Source organism: Leptinotarsa decemlineata, unplaced genomic scaffold (genome assembly GCF_025532065.1).
Source record: "Leptinotarsa decemlineata unplaced genomic scaffold, Ldec_3_MD MMD2_P_RNA_scaffold_9, whole genome shotgun sequence".
In the NCBI taxonomy this organism is placed as follows: Eukaryota; Metazoa; Arthropoda; class Insecta; order Coleoptera; family Chrysomelidae; genus Leptinotarsa; species Leptinotarsa decemlineata.
In genome coordinates this window covers 9,135,676-9,152,806 of record NW_027412536.1, presented here as the reverse complement: position 1 = coordinate 9,152,806, position 17,131 = coordinate 9,135,676, and the positions used below count along the sequence as shown (strand labels likewise).

At 33.6% G+C, this 17,131-nt stretch overlaps 1 protein-coding gene and 1 long non-coding RNA gene across 2 annotated transcripts in view; one reads left to right on the top strand and one right to left on the bottom strand.

Moving 5' to 3' along the window:
- The window catches only part of LOC111503350 (dipeptidase 1), a 343,243-nt gene extending 338,930 nt beyond the window's left edge, over positions 1–4,313 (bottom strand). The window contains exons 1-3 of the mRNA XM_074170807.1: positions 4,286–4,313; positions 3,638–3,779; positions 1,862–2,048 (exon numbers count right to left, since the gene is read on the bottom strand). Coding sequence (XP_074026908.1) covers positions 1,862–2,048; positions 3,638–3,779; positions 4,286–4,313 — 357 coding nt within the window. The remainder of the gene's footprint in view (positions 1–1,861; positions 2,049–3,637; positions 3,780–4,285) is intronic.
- A 10,595-nt stretch (positions 4,314–14,908) lies between these two features.
- LOC141480630 (uncharacterized) lies at positions 14,909–16,262 on the top strand. Its single transcript, XR_012464455.1, has 2 exons — positions 14,909–15,090; positions 15,923–16,262. It is a non-coding gene; the product is annotated as an uncharacterized lncRNA (long non-coding RNA).
- Positions 16,263–17,131: the final 869 nt, after the last annotated feature.

The following is a 17,131-nucleotide window of genomic DNA, read 5'->3' as shown; positions in this document are numbered from 1 at the left end:
AGGGATTTTCAGATTGCAAAGGTTTTTTATTTTGGTTTGAGCGTTGTTGAATGATTTGTTTGTTATGTAGAGAGTATACGTCGTTGATGTGTTTTTCTTTTTGTTGAAGTGGAATGCTAAGTTTTTTTACCAAGTTACGTCGTCCATAGTCCATATAAATATTCAATTATTTCATCGTTATCTCCTGATTCAATTGGTTTTTGTTGGTGTCAAGGAAACCTCATTGGAGTATCATCACCGAAAGGGCCTAATCCAAGGTTCCTTGATAGACGAAAAATGTCTCGTTCTTGAGTATTTATGGGTGAGATGACGATATAGTCACCAATGTGGTACAGAAAAAAAAGGGCACTGAGCCGCATTTTCGTCAATAATAATGATCTGCAAACGGGAATAATAATAATAATAATAATAATAATGTTTATTCACTTAATATAGATGAAAGGTATACATAATTCTCAAATATAAAAAAAAGTAAATAAACAACGGCATCACAGAAGGAGCATCGCTGATGAGGTGTTTCTTATACGTGATTATGAGGTAAATTGAAAGTCTTCATGAAAAAATAAAAAATTAATGTTAAAAAATTATTTAAAAAAGTTCGAATTATAAAATAATGCTTACCATCAGGCTAATATTTACAGTAGTTCAGCGACAATGGTTATTGACGATCGAACGCAAAATATAATATTTTGTATGTGATAAAATGACCGATAAAATAGTACAGAATGATAAGAATAATAGCTCAAGTGAAGTAATTATGTTACATGGAAGGTTCTGAGAATAGCGGCTATGTTAATAAAATTTGTTTTCCTTGTCTGTTTTTTTTTCTGGGGGAGGGGGGAATTTATAGGGAGGCAATTTTTTTATACAATTTTTTTAAATTTATTTTGAATAACCAGCTTATGGAAAAGTGATCTGTCGGTGAGCGATATCCATTTTAAACTTTTTTCTTGAAACTTTTATTATTATGATTGTCTTTGATTACATCGGGTAGGTACTATCTGTCCAATCGTATTCTCACAACGAGGGGCGATCACATAATTATCTCTGTTTCTTGTGTGGTAGGTATGTTCAACTAGGGTTATCAGATTATTTCCTTCTTGAATGTTATTTAGAATACTGATACAGAATAATTGCCTCATGTCAGGGACCTGTGTGTCTCTGAAAACACTGTCACTCGAGTATGTTCGGCCTTTGTGAATGATATTGATTATCTGAAAAAAGCGTCAAAGTGACAATGTGTCAAAACTTTAGTTTGACGTTTAGGGTTGACATCGATGTTTCGACAAATCGACGCATTGATGCGACGACAAGTCGACGCGTTGATGCGACGCTTCGACGCATCAAAGCGTTGATTTGTCGTCGTAACAACACGTCGATTTATCGAAAAGTCATCGTTAACGCAGAACGTCAAATGGATGTTTTGATGCTTTGTAGACGTATTTGACTTCAAATGAACGTTTTGATGCTTTCTGACTCGCACCCATTAATTATAATTTTAATGATATCCCGTTTGCAGATCATTATTAACGAAGATGCTCCTAAGTGACTTTTGTTTTTCTTCACTCTTCATCGCCATCTCATCCATACTTACTCGAGGATCAGACCAAGTACCAAATCTACGACCAACACGAGCAACTATTCGAGTTTTGCATTATATTATATTATCAAAAATAAATAGTTACATCTACTCACGTGATTACCACTTATAAAAATGAACAGTGACTTGAGGAGACAGTACTGAGTCAAAATGTGGTTCTGAATAGCCATATTTTTTCCATAAATAGTTGTCACTCCCTGACACGATATATTGTGGTTTGATGATGAACCAAAAAATTAACTGAGAAAAATATACACTCACCTGGGCAGCAACATGACCTTGTTCTAACCTGACAAGATCTGTGTGACTCCACGCACTCGTTGACCACGGAGACATTTTCCTCAGGTCTTCATTGAACTTAAAATTCTTAAGTTTATTGTGGAGAAATTTTCGTATGTTCCATGGTAAGTCGTTGTGACCATCTATAAGAGGCACTTCTTGCAGTAATCTGAAAATAAAAGAGTGTTTCAAATTTACCTTCTAATTTTAATATAACTTTATTTTTAATGTGATTCAAATATCAAAACTGTTCACAAAATTATTTGAATAAAACCTAATAAACCGAAACCGGTTGTAACAAATAATAAACTAAGTATAAATTACACAAGAGTTATTTAACTGCAAATATATAGATTCAATAATGACAGATTATTCAGGTGAGTATGATCGTATGATACTGAGAGTTCAGGAATTTTTTAATTTCCATACTCTCCAATAGGTTAAGTTTCAAACTTTTCTTCTAGAAAGGGCTTGAACTCATGTCCCTCTGTGATCAAATGAAAGGCATATGTGGAGTTCATTTTTACATTCTGAAAACTATTTCTGTGTTCCTTCATGAGAGCTTTGAACGTTCTTTCACTTTGACCTATATAAAACATCGGACATGACCCACATGATAATTTATACACTACTGATTATTCTAAAAGTTAACTTTAATCTGTGTTATTGTCAATGTAAATGCCTAAGTTGTTGTTGGTACTGAAAGGAATAATTACACCTTTGTTGTGCAGAAAATCTGAATTATGAATCATTCATAATTCGTCCACCTACCCGTATCAGCACAAAGTAGCAGCATTCAACAGTATGCTTCATAGACTGATAAATGTTCCCTTGTCGGAGGCGAATTTCAAAAAAGAACTGAATAAAATGACAAATAGCCGTCAACAATGATTACGGTTACAGTCTAATACATTCCCTATTATCAAAAAAATCATACAGTTAAGATTTGAAGGAAACTACTTAGACTTAATCTACTTAGGCCAACCCACTACAAATATTTGAGATTTTCTGTACAAAAGTGCTGTAAATATTGCTTTCGAAACCAACTACAAACCAGACATGCACAATAAGAATAACAAAGATAAAAGTTCAGTTTCGGAAAAATCGGGAGTGTATTAATTATAATGTGGGGCATATCCGATGTTTTATGTCGGTCAAACCGCAAGAACGTTCAAAGCCCGCATGAAGGAACACATAAATAGTTTCCAGAATGGAAAAATATATATATGCCATTCATTTGATCAGAGAGGGTCATGAAATCAACCATGAATTCAAGCCACTTCAATTCCAGAAAGAAGGTTTGGAACTCAACCTGTTTCTGGAAAAAAACAAATTCAAAAACTCTCAATATTCTATGAACGATGATACTGAGCTTTATGATTCGTCATTAGAGTATAAAATAGTTGTAATTTAGAAGTAACTTTTAGTTTACGTTTGGGAAAGCTATTGTATAGCGAAACACGTGTCGTGGTTTTTATAAAACCGTTTATATTGAAAATCATAACAATAAACTGTATTCATCAGTTTCAAAAGATATTTTCCTAATTCTATATCGAATTTAACCGTTACCTCGTTCAAAATTGATGTATACTCCAAACAGTTCAACATAAAAATAGAAAAATCAGTTATGGTACGAACTATTAAAATGAAAAAGTCGACGATTGAAAAATGTTTTGACATAATTTTGAATGGAAAATTGTTTTTAAAAATGAGAATAAAATAGAATGAGATCAAAATATTCAAACCTACTACACCTACCTAGTTGCAAACTCGAGACGTTCTTCAAACGAGGCACTTGAACTTATTTTTAAGGCTATGGGGACTCCTACACCCGCAGCAGCTGCCAGCAGCAAGACCACCCCAATTATCCACCAGTGACGGTTCGACAGGTCCAACACCCCTACAAAAAAAGAGACTGAATTTTCTGGGTTGGATTATCGAGTGAAATATAAATCTCAATGACAATTCTGCTGCAACCGAGAAAATAACATAATTTTTGATTGTTCAAAATAGCATTCCAATCAAGCGTTTGCAATACTTTTCGATCAAAGAACTAAACTCATCGATGGCTTCATCTACAAATATTTTCATTGCAACAGAAATGTAAATTATGGAAACAAATCTAAAGTGATAATTTTATTTTTTGTTTTGAAAATTGAATATATAGTTTCAATTTCACCTTTGATATATTTGTTTATGTCTTGTGTACTAGATTCAAAATTGATTCACTGTGAAAATTGGTGAAATTCACGAAATGATATGTGACTTATTGTTAGGACTGTGTATATTTTATATAATGTGTTTCTATCATTATGGTTTCTTGCCTTTGTTTTCATTAGAGTAACGTTCAGTTGTTCAACAAATAAATGAGCCAGTTGAAATCAGCGTAACTATTCGAGATCCAACACCAAACACCGCTGTTTCTCCCCGTCATAATTCTATGGGATCTACAGAAAAATCACTCTTCGAATATTAAAAATGAACGAGATTATCTTCACAGTAACTTGTTTATTTCCAAATTACTTTTTGGATGTATCGTTTCAGGTTTATGTAATTCTTTTTCCGTAAATAATCTGACAAATCCTCATTCTTATCGGCGACTGTACGACAGTATGAAGTAACTGTCTTATAAGAGAAAAAGTAAAGTTGAGAAAATCCGACACAGAAAATGTAATAAATAGATTCTCCACACGAGATAAACGCATTCAGAACATTATGTTAGCAGGAGAGGTTGAAGTTGAAAGATTTGAGCAGATATTTGATGCAGCTGAAGATCAAAAGAGAAAATATAGGAAATAGGGGTTTTGGATTCCTACTTCTCCATTTTTGTATGAAGATGGAGATGTAGAAAGCTAAAAAACTGTTCTTTCTCGAAAATCAATCTCCACTTAAACCTTTCCAATCCAAACGAAATTCCTGTCAGGGATTATATCAAATAAGCGACTAAATGTCATTACGTACTGTCATCGATGACATGAGTGGATTTAACTCATTCGTGGCGTAAGGTCATATTCTCATAAATGGATTGAATGATATTTTTAAAAATGTTATTCTGATTGGTGCTAAAGAGGCAATTATACAACTGTCTTATATCAAAACACCGATGTCCGCTATTGAGGATAATTGTGTTCCATGTAAGGGATATTTCAACTCTTTCATGTACGATATCGTGTAGCAATCCTGAGAAATGATATCTGAATCGGTTCCATGACCAATGCTCGAAGTACAAACTAAATAGTAAAAAGTAATTTTTGTATAATTCAGTGTTCATATGAAAGTATTCGTTTCGAAAGTATTTTTTCTCTCGTGTTATACATATTTGTCAAAAAAAACTTTCACTGTGAGAAAAAGTGTTTTTCACTGTAAAAACATAGTTTTCACTGCCAAAATAATTGACAATTTATAGCAATAACAGAGACCCAAAGAATTTGCAGTTCGGCCGGTTCTCATCGATATAAGGAAAATATTTCTGTGGTGACCATTCTGGCTCCTCCTGTATATGTGTTCCTATACCTGTCGATATATTTTATTATAAAAAACAATATAGCATAAGGTTTTCATAATAAGAAAAGTCACGTTGTTAACATTGATTATTTCAAAATCTAACATTTTGAATAAAAGTATTTTGAGTTGTTTTAAGCAAGAATCAATTCCATAATTGGTGACCCCGATTTTTTTCAAAATTGTTAAGATGTTCTTGCAAAATTTGAATAAACAGCAGCTGACCGAAATTTTACGTCACTTTAATCAAGAAACGGGAGGAACATTAGCTGACCTGAAACTTAAACTAGAAGCCCACATCCATCAAGATTTCCCAGAAAATGTAAATGCTCACAGTTTTGATTTCACTGATATCCTTGAAGAAATTGAACAGAAAACAATTAACTTGGAACTTGACGGTGATGCAAACTCAATACGTGAACTTGAAAAAGCTAATAACTGCATTACCACTGACGAAATAATTAATGAAGTGAATGGTTTAGAAATCTTATGTTCAAAGCTAATAGAAAAACTAGATGATAATAGTAAAAAGCTGGAAATGTATGAAAACTTTATGAGTCACTATATACAAAACACTTCAGTTAGTGTAAGAAAATTCAACGAAGTAACACCTCCCTACAAACCAATATATTATGAACCATTAACAAGTGAAGAAAGACAAAAATCCCAGATAGATAAGCAGCAAGAGGAAATAGAAAAGGAACAAAAGCGATCTGAATCTATAATTCTTCCATCATTTTGGAAACACGAACCTGAACTGTGATTTAATACAGCTGAAACCATTTTTAGTATTAAAGCAATTGACTCAAGTGAAATAAAGTTTGCAAAAGTGATTTCAGTTTTGGATTATTCAATAATCAAAAAAGATTCAAACCTTTTCAAAATCTATCAGAGCTCAAATTTATATAACAAACTGAAATCTCAGTTGATTCAATTTTATCAAGTTTCTGATGAAGAAAAAATGACCAGACTCTTTGGTGAATGTGAGCTAGGTGATAAAAAACCAAGCCATCTTTTTAGGGAGATGTGGGAGTTGTCATCCGGACAGATGTCCAAAAAATATATCCTCATTTCTTGGTTGAAGAAACTACCATCCACCGTCCAACATGTTATGAGAGCTTTTTTTGAGAAGCTTACAGAAGATGAACTTATGAATATGGCTGATGATATGCTCGAGAGTACGACTTCTGTCGAGCATGTTAATGCAGTAAAATTATCAACCGAGCAAAAATTAGAGCAACTTGTTGATATATTGAACGAAACTCTAAAGATGGGATCAAGATCCAGATCTAGAAGTCGAAGTGGGAATCCAAGGCGCCGTTCAAGGTCAGACTCTACAGAACGAAAAGAAGTTTGCTAGTACCATAGAAGATTCAAAGAGCGAGGTACTAGATGTACACAACCTTGTCAATTTCAACCCTCTTCTCATCAGGGAAATGGCAAAGCCAGTCGTTGAAGGCGACCAACGATCAAGGCGTTAACAATTGTCGTTTATTCATCAGCGATCTGTTAACTGAAGTTGAGTATCTCATTAACACTGGTTCTGATGTGTCTATTTTGCCAAAGGAGAATAACAATGTTCGAAGTGATGTAAAACCCTTATACGCCACAAATGGCACAAAAATCACTACCTATGGTCAGAGGCTTCTTACCATCAGTTTAGATCTCAGAAAAAATTTTAGTTGGCCATTTATCATTGCAGACGTAGATAAAGCAATCATAGGAGCAGATTTCCTACAACATTATGGTTAAACAGTTTATTTAACAAACAGATAACTTATAAATACAGAAACTTCTCTAGAAATTGTGTGTCAAATCGACCGTTCAAGTATTCCTAATGTCAAAACTGTTAATAATTGTGAGCCATACCACAATTTTCAAGCAAAATTTCCAAATCTCACTAGATTTTCTGTGAATCTATTGACCAATTCTTCTTCAGTCTATCATCAAATTCTGACAAATGGACCTCCTGTTAATTTCAAAGTAAGAAGATTAAATCCTGTAAAGCTGACAGCAGCCAAGAAAGAATTCTCCTACATAATGCAACAGGGTATTGTTAGGCTGTCAAAAAGTCCTTGAGCAAGCCCACTCCATATGGTTAGGAAAAGTAATGGTGATTGGAGACCTTGCGGTGACTATAGACTATTAAATGCAAAAACTGTTCCAGATCGATATCCAATTCCTAATATTGAAGATTTCACCTACTATCTAGGCGATAAAAGAGTGTTTTCTAATATTGACTTAGTCAGAGCATTCCATCAAATTCCTGTGGCTCCAGAAGATATAGAGAAAACCGCGGTTATAACTTCTTTTGGATTAAAGAATGCAGCTCAAACTTGTCAACGTTTTGTACATCAAATAACACGGGACCTTGATTTTTGTTTTCTGTACATTGATGATTTCTTAATATGCTCTAAAAATGAAGAAAAGCACAAGAATCATGTAATAGCATTATTTAGCCGCTTAGAAGAATATGGAGTTGTAATCAATCCAGAAAAATGTTAATTTGGTAAAGATACAATTGAATTTCTTGGATTTGTCATCTCTGCAGAAGGCATTAAACCATCGACAAAGAAACTTGAATGAATTTTGAAGTATGATAAAACAGAAGACTGTTTCTAGGTATGGTAAACTTTTATAGAATGGCAATACCAAAGGCTGCAGAGATTCAGGCACCATTAAATGATTTCCAAAAGGGAAACCTAAAGAAACACCAGATGTTGAAATGGTCAGAAGAACAAAATAGGGCATTTGATACATTAAAACAAGCTTTAGCGAATGCCGCTTTACTTGTTCACCCAACAGATTCACCTGTAGCACTAATGGTGGATGCTTCTGATTTTTCTAGTGGAGCAGTAATACAACAGAAAAAGGATGATAATTGGATGCCTTTAGGATTTTTCTCCAAAAAACTCATAGCGCAACAAGAGAAATATAGCGCCTATGATCGTGAACTTCTAGCAATATATGAGGCAGTTAAACATTTTTGATATATGTTAGAAGGAAGTGATTTTGTTATTTATACAGATCATAAACCAATAACATTTGCCTTCAAAAAGAAATCTGAGAATTGTAGTCCTCGGCAAACCAGATATTTGGATTTTATTAGTCAGTTTACCACTGAGATCAAACATATATCTGGTAAAGACAATACTGTTGCTGATGCTTTATCCAGAGTTTGTACCATCGATTTTATGAAGAATATTGACTATTCAGAATGGAAGTCAAATCAAAATAAAGATGAAAAGCTGCAGAAATTACTCACTGAACCTGAAGACACATTTCTAAAACTCAAGGAATGTAAACTTCCTTATGGTGAAGATTCCATTTTTTGTGACACTTCACAAAAGCTTATCCGACCTTATGTTCCTGAAGCATTGAGAAGAAAAATATTCAATATAATGCATAATTTGTCTCATCCCGGAATTAGAGCTACCACTAAATTGATAAGCGAAAGATATGTTTGGTCAAATATGATGAAAGACATTAAAAATGGATTTGACTTAGTGCTGCATTTAATGTCAAAAATCCAAAATTTGTAAACATGTGGTAAGTCCAGTAGGTATTTATGAGGTACCTGAAAGTCGTTTCGAACATGTTAATATCGACTTGGTTGGACCACTTCCTCCATCAAATGGATATATGTACTGTTTAACTTGCATAGATAGATATCCAAGATGACCTGAAGCTTTTCCTATAACCAATATAACTGCAGAAACGGTGGCCAAAAATTTTATGAAGAATGGAATTCTCGATTTGGAGTTCCGTTAAGAATAACGACAGACCAAGGAAGACAATTTGAATCTTTACTCTTCAAAGAATTCTCAAAATTGCTGGGTATACAGCATAAAAGAACAACAGCTTACCACCCATCGGCTAATGGAATGATTGAAAGATTTCATCGCACAATGAAGGCAGCACATGAATCAGAAAAGTGGACGGACCTTCTTCCTACAATTTTACTGGGAATCAGGGTTTAAGTAAAGGAACAATTGCAGTGTTCAAGTGCTGAATTGGTGTATGGAACAACCCTCAGGATCCCAGGAGAACTTATAATAGAAAGGACTGTTCCACATGATAAAAATTAGAGCAACGCCTGGAAGTAATCACGATAAACGAAAAGTATTCATGCAAAACGAAATATCAACTTGTTCCCATGTGTTCATTAGAGTTGACACTGTTAAAAAAGCCCTTCAAACACCTCATAATGGACTATTCAAGGTGATTAACAGAAACGAAAAATATTTCATTCATTAGTCAATGGGAAACATAAAAATATTAGTATTGACCGTTTGAAACCAGCTTTTGTTGAAGAATACGAGAGATAGAGAGAACTAGAGAAAGAACATGTGAAACACAAAGGATACAGAGAAGCACTAAAAAAATTGTTCATTTCGAGTGACCATCTTCACTGGAGGGGGAGTACTGTGGTGATCATTCTGGCTCCTCCTGTATATGTGTTCCTATACCTGTCGATATATTTTATTATAAAAAACAATATAGCTTAAGGTTGTCATAAAAAAAAAATTCAGGTTGTTAACATTCATTATTTCAAAAATTAACATTTTGAATAAAAGTATTTTGAGTTGTTCCAAGCAAGAATCAATTCCATATTTCCATTTGAAGAAATTTCTGACAACTGTCATTTTTCTAAATTAGTTTGTCAAATTCAGGAGGTGAAAAACCATTCAAGTGGAGTGAAACTTGATGAACCAGTACAACCATAGGCTAAGTATTCTTAAAACATATCTTTCATACTTATATTAAACACATATTTTGCTCATTATTAACAACTTGCATATAATCATTCTAGTCTTTATGGTTGATTCCGTAGTTGTATATCATTCATTCCAATTCCAAAAAAGTAACGCAAAAAGCTTTAGGTAATAAGTACAAGCCAAGTACTGTCTGGTCGAAGCATTTAATGCTACGAACATTCTTGATAGCTAAACATAACATGAACATTGAAAATTACCTGAATTTGGAAACGGTACTCAAAAGACGCTCAGACGGATATAACCAAACAAAAAATCAAATATTTCAAATATGACGATGTCCCTTCTCTTGATAACAAATCATGTAAAATTTGTGGAAAATCCTTTAAAACAACGAAAGGTCTCAAAATTCATAATGGTGGAGTTCATAAAATTTCGAATACAAAATCTTCTTTGAATGAAGCAGCTTTCACGGGAGCTGTTCTGTTTTGTTGCCTCATTCTGATAAAGATGTGTCATTCGATACTACGTTTAATAAACGATCCAGTCACATTATAAAAAGGATTCTCAAATCTGCTAAAAATTGCTCTGCCTCTGACCTTTGCGAAATTATAGATGAATGTTCACATACAAACTCTCCAACAAGCTGGGAAAACTTATCCTTATGCTTTGTTCTCCGTCTCACATGCCAAGGACTCCCGTAAATCTTCTCTCACATCTCTTATAAAGAAAAACGTCAAACTTCTAAATTCCAAAACCAATGTCATTCCATCTCAGATCGATGAAAGGAAATATAACCAAAACTTTTTAAGCTTGTTTTGAGTAAAATAGTTGTTGTTGTCATTAGGACAGCTATCAGAATCTTGAGCTCAAGTGATGCATTGGCTGAATACGATGAATCCAAACTTTCAGTTTTCCGATCAAAACACCCTCGATCAGATTCCTTCACGCATTCTCTGGATTCACAACCACCACACGGTTTTTCAGACTTTCCGGTGTTTCAATTTTCAGAACATAAAGTATCGGAGGCAATGAATCTTTTCGTTCTGGTTCTGCTGGTGGTTTATATTCTTTCCACCCTAGCCACATGCAAGACCCCATTAGTCACAGCTCTAAAAATTCAGAACAGAAACTTCTTTCTTCTGTTACAAAATCATGTAACTTCATTTTTACTGGTAGGGTTTCTCTAGAAATTTGCCCTATATTTCTTGGCGCTTCACTGTGTCCTCTTCGGAAAAAGGATGGGGGAGTAAGACCAATTGCTGTCGGTACCTTTTATCGTCGATTGGTACGTGGTTGTATGAGGATCAAAAACGAACTGGGATCGATGTTACGTCCACTACAGTTTGGTTTCGGTATTGCAGGTGGATGTGAAGCTGTTGCTCATGCTGCTCTTAGATATATTATTCTTCATCCAAATCCCGATTCAAAAATTTTCCTGAAAATATACTTCAAAAATGCCTTCAACATGCTTGACAGAAAAATCATGCTTCATAAGGTTAGAGATTCGTTTCCAGGATTATATAAGTCAGTGTTATAAATCAGCTTCCTATTTGAGTTTTGGTGAACATCTGCTTCTGTCTGAGAGAGGTGTTCAACAAGGTGATCCCTTAGGACCTAGTTTTTATTGTCTGACCATCAACGAACTCACTAAAAGCTTATCATCCGAATTTAATTGTTGGTATTTGGACGATGGCTCAATCGCTGGCGATGGAGAATCTGTTTAAAAAATCTGTTCCACCGTTAATCAGCTGTCGCCCCCCATACGAACGACAACTCTCAGGAGTTGAAACTTTCAACAGATGATGATCGACTGTATTGCTAAACATGCGCCAAACCAACTGACTGGTAAAAGAAAACAAGTATATCTGAGGCACCAGTCAATCTAATAATAACACTGATGATCTTCGAACATCACTCAATCTCTGACGGTTCGAAATAGATGAACACTTCAATCAAGCAGATCACTATTATAATCTCCATGCAGTCATTGTTCACTGTGGTTCTGGAGTTGAATCTGGTCATTATTACGCCTTGGTCAGAGACGAAACGGACTGGTTTAAGTTTGACGATAGTCGTGTCACTAAGTGTTCTGGCGAGGTATTGAATTTATTGGAGCCTCTGGAGACACCTTACATTTTGTTTCATGAGAGAGAGGATATTGGCAGATCAAGATCTTCAGATGATGTGGTGCTGCAGGTTTTTCAGGGTATTCCTGCAGCTAAAAAAGTAAATGCGCCACTGGAATCAATGAAGTCGCCCCGGAGGGCCAAATAATTTTTGTTGTTGTTTTATAATTTTATGATTTGTATTTTAGAATTATTAAAACTTTCTAAAATGTGTATATGTAAGTAGTTATTTCGAGAGGATTTTTTCATCCAGTTTGTGTCTTCAAGTTACTTCTTCGCGTGATCTTCAAATATTTGTAAAGAGTTTTTTTTTGTATAAAGATGAAGAAGTGGAAATCGAAACCTCTCTTTCCCAAAAATCAATCTCTTTTGAAAATACTTATAGGTTACCTAAGCTCACACTGAAACGGCAATAACTGTATAGGATAAATTCTGTCAACAATTCCGTAAGACTAATGAAGATATCATCATAGATGTACAAACATAAAATCCTTTTGTGCCTTTTAGCAAAATAAACGTTGAAACTACAATTTTCTTAAAAATATAGGTAGAGGGTAAGGTGTGGATTTTCATCAGCCCAAAATTATGACGATTAAATAATCCATTTTTGGTCAACATAGCTTCATCATTCGATATATATTTTTTAAACAAATGTGGTTCTTCGTGGCTTTTTATCATAAAACTCTATTCGACAACGCAAATCCATGTATCTCAAATGATGAACCAGTTGATATTTGAACGGTTTCCATTTATGCTTTTTCGAAATGCCGTTAGCGGTCCAGGGTTTATCTGATACGAGTTCCTCTCAATCTTTCAAACAAAAAAATATTCAAAGACATCAATTTACAGATCCATGATGAAAATAATTTTTCAACAGTTTTTTCAGCGGTTTTGGTTTTATTGTCAACTTCCGGTGAATAAGCTGCATGTCCGGTCGATAATTCGATTATATCATATCATATCACCGTGGATCATAATCAGATTTGAGAAATCTTTGTTCGTATGAGCAAACCGGAACATTTTGCTCACGACTTCATAAAATACACTTATTCAAATGACTACATTAATAAACAAACAACAACATTAATTTGTTTGATAGTTTGTACTGGAACCTCTGGCGTAAAATCAATCTATTAAAAAAACTTTCCCAGCACCAGTTAGGAAAGTGTTTTAATAGATTCATTTTTTTCCTTAGGATTACAATTGTATCAAATGATAAAATACTCATAAATTATATAAATAGCAAATTTCACGCAATACTCTTCATGCCGATGAAATCAGTCGGATGTAATGTAAATAACAATTTGATGAAGAGAGTTAAAAATGTCAGACAGTTAACAGGAATGTTCTCGAACATGTTCTGCAATAGCTTTTATATTTTGTGTGAAAAGACAATGCAATATTTTCGAATTTTCGCTATTTTATGAAACGTTCAGAATATTTTCTTTCAAATCTTCATTTATTCATCTGAAATACTGTCTTCAATCAAAACCATGACGTCAAATTATAATAATAGCTCTCATAAACTTTCTGTATTTATTTGAATTGAAGATATTGTAGTCCGTGGTTTCATGTAGGACATTTGCCTTTTTTCATAATAAACTGAAATATCTCGTGAACGGTTGATTTTTCATTTGGAGAATGTTCCATGAAAATGAGTCGAAATCATCTCGGAATTTCAAAACTATCGTTGAATACAGTCGAAATTTTGACCCATTTTTATATCTTCAGAGTTAGTCATCGATTCCAAACAATTAGTATATGAAATATTTTGATTTATGTATTTCATTCATGAATTCAATCAAACTTCTGAATTTCATGGGGAAATCACTCGACAGCCGAAATACTAGTTTTTTTTTCGTAAACAAAAGAATATCTCGAGAACGGTTCTTTTTTGGTATAAGGTGTATTACATAAACTTACATTGGAATAATGCCAGGAATTCAAAAATATTTGGATGTTCAGGGTGTTACATTTGAATCAGGAATTTGGTGCCGACTTCTGATGTTGGAAAAAACGCATTATTTCAATTCGATGAAGTATAATGAGCAACCTGCATTTGCAAATTTTCAGGATATGTTGTTAAAACATTTCGAAAACTGTTATTTTACCGCTCCTGTGAAATGCAGATATCGTATCACAGCCAGTTATTGCGTATAAAAATAGTACATGATTTTGACACTTTGCAAAAGTAGATAAACTTTTTGATGAATATATTTCCGATTGATGATGAGCTTTTTCTGGTTTTAAGAAGAAAATAGTTTTTTCAGTTACAGTTCGAGCAGTGAGAAATATAAGTAAGTCTACATCTTCACCAACAACAAAAGTTGTATTTGTCAAACTGAATTGCTCTATTGCTGTTTTAATTATCAATACATCAGCATCATCATTAGTTTGTTTCACCAATATATTTTCAGCAGTAAATTTTTCTTTCAACATTAAAATGAATCGAGACTTGTTGTGAGTATTTGTAAGAAATTTTTGTTGACTGCGTGGAACTGTCATATTTTCATCAAATAAAATATCAATTGATGTATATGTTGCTAAAGTTCGACAACGTTGTTCTGCAGCTTTGGTATTTCTCGTGCAGTCATTATAGCCCTCAAATATGACAGTAACTCCGGAACCAAAATGTCGACGTACATACTGTACGTATTTATCTAAGATAACGTTAAATGTTTCTTTGCTATCCCGCACAACGCGATGTAGTATAAGTATCCTACGGCAATGATTTATGTCGCATTAGTGTTGTTAATATCAAAATCTACCTTTTCGAAACAGACGTAAATGGCAGACTTCTGTGTTTTACGCATCCTGATGTCATCAAACAACGATAAAGATCCTAACCACGCACACAATTGAACAGGTGACAGAAGTTGTCTAAAGGTTACAATATCGTGTAAATTAAGGGACTGGGTTTCATTTTACCTGATATTATAGTTAATGTATATTTTATATTATAAGTGTAACTTACAATGACCGATAGAAAAATATTTTAACATATATTACAACTATAGAGATGTATATACTTGGCGTACTCATGCATATTACGACAATTACTTTTTGAAGCGTTATATCTCAAAACAGTGGCTCGTAAGAAGAAAAGTATCGAGACATTTTTTGTAGATAATTTTATGATCTACATTTTTTGTTTGAGGTATTTTTATAATTAAACCTACCGTTTTGCTAAAAATCGCTGAAAACTAATTTTTTTGACCTTTGACCTTGAATAATTTTTTTTCCATACAGGGGAAAGGGAAAGTTCCAAATTATATTTTCAATCACATTTCAAACAATATCACTGATTTTCAGCTTTGTGGGAATTTAGCTAGCTTTACTCTTATTTTTTGATCACATTTGACCGGACTGTGACCTTCAAGACCGATATCGTTCCTACGACCGACGGCCGATACCGTTCCTATGCAGCGCTCGATACTCTACCGCCTGGTCGACACAAATCTGTAATATGGGTGGGGGTAGATAAGGTACTGACAAGGCTCAGATATAGCATTTATCACCTACTTTTTCATCAGCTTTCATTTTTTTTTAATATTTCTTACGCATGACTGAGAAACGTATTTTTATGTTTTATATACAAAGAGTGATATTTTACTAAAACTGTGTGGGTATATATTCCTTGTAAAAAAATCTTTGATAGAATAATGACAGTGGTGTGAATCAATTTTTGTGTTTTACAGAGACCCAATGAAAAACTAAATATGCTGGATATGATGAAGACACACAAACAGGATCCCTATGGTGAATCTCGAGGAAGTCCAAATGTTCATCAGCCTTGTTTCGACCAAGTCACACAAGATCCAGAAATTATATTTACACCGTGCTTTCCACTAGCTCGCACAAGATGGACTTCATTTCTTCTTGTTCTTATATATTTGTTATAGATGTTATAAAAAACTTTTTTTTTCATGAGTGTTACAGTTTCATATTTTATTCAGCCAGTATACATATATACGAGTATTTGTCAATGAAAAAAAAGCTTGAGTAGAATTTTTGAGGTAGTAAATCGAGGAAATTTTTGTATGGTGCAGACAAAACAAAAGGACATAGAAACATAGTATTTTCCCACCCTTTTAAAAATGAGTGCAATAAGAATACATGTCTAACAATGAGTATTCATGTCTTTTCTGAATGAACTTGGCATTTTTCCAGGATCATAAAAAAATAGTTAGTTTTGCTTTACTTGAAGCCAAGAAATAAGATTCTCAATATATGGTGAATCCCCGAGGGTGACCCAAATATTCATCAACGTTGCAGATTTCCCAGAAAGGAGTGTTGGTGATATCGATACTGCTTATGATATAGAGTTTGCCATGAAAACAAGGTCGAATACATTATCAGATTATTTTAATTTTTTCATGGAACGACACATATATACTGAGGTATTTTTTCTGCTTCTCTGCAATATGTATAATTTTTTCTACTGTTTTGTGAGGTAATAATTTTATTAATATTTTTTAAGAATAACTGAATATGTTGAATTGTTGTTACATTCTGAATATCCTTCAGCCCTTCTCTTGAAATTGTGGAGTATTATGCTGGAAAATTGATGGCAATTATTTTTATTCGATTTCAGGTAAACTCATTATATGCGAATTATCAAAAAGATTTCAATAAAGGCATAGAAGAAGTTCATGATATTTTTCGAACCTATGATATCGTACTTCAAACAGAAAGAGTCTAGGATGAAAATGTTTGGAGTTTTATAATAAAAAACCAAAAGAAAAAGGTACTTTAGAATGAGAGCGAATACTCAATTATTTTACTATTTCATTCATATTTTGGAAATCAAGAATACAATCAACAGTACTGTCACTTTCGAAAAAAAAAACTTATTACATAATTGAAAAACTCACAAGTTGCATTATCCGATATATTCGGAAATTTTG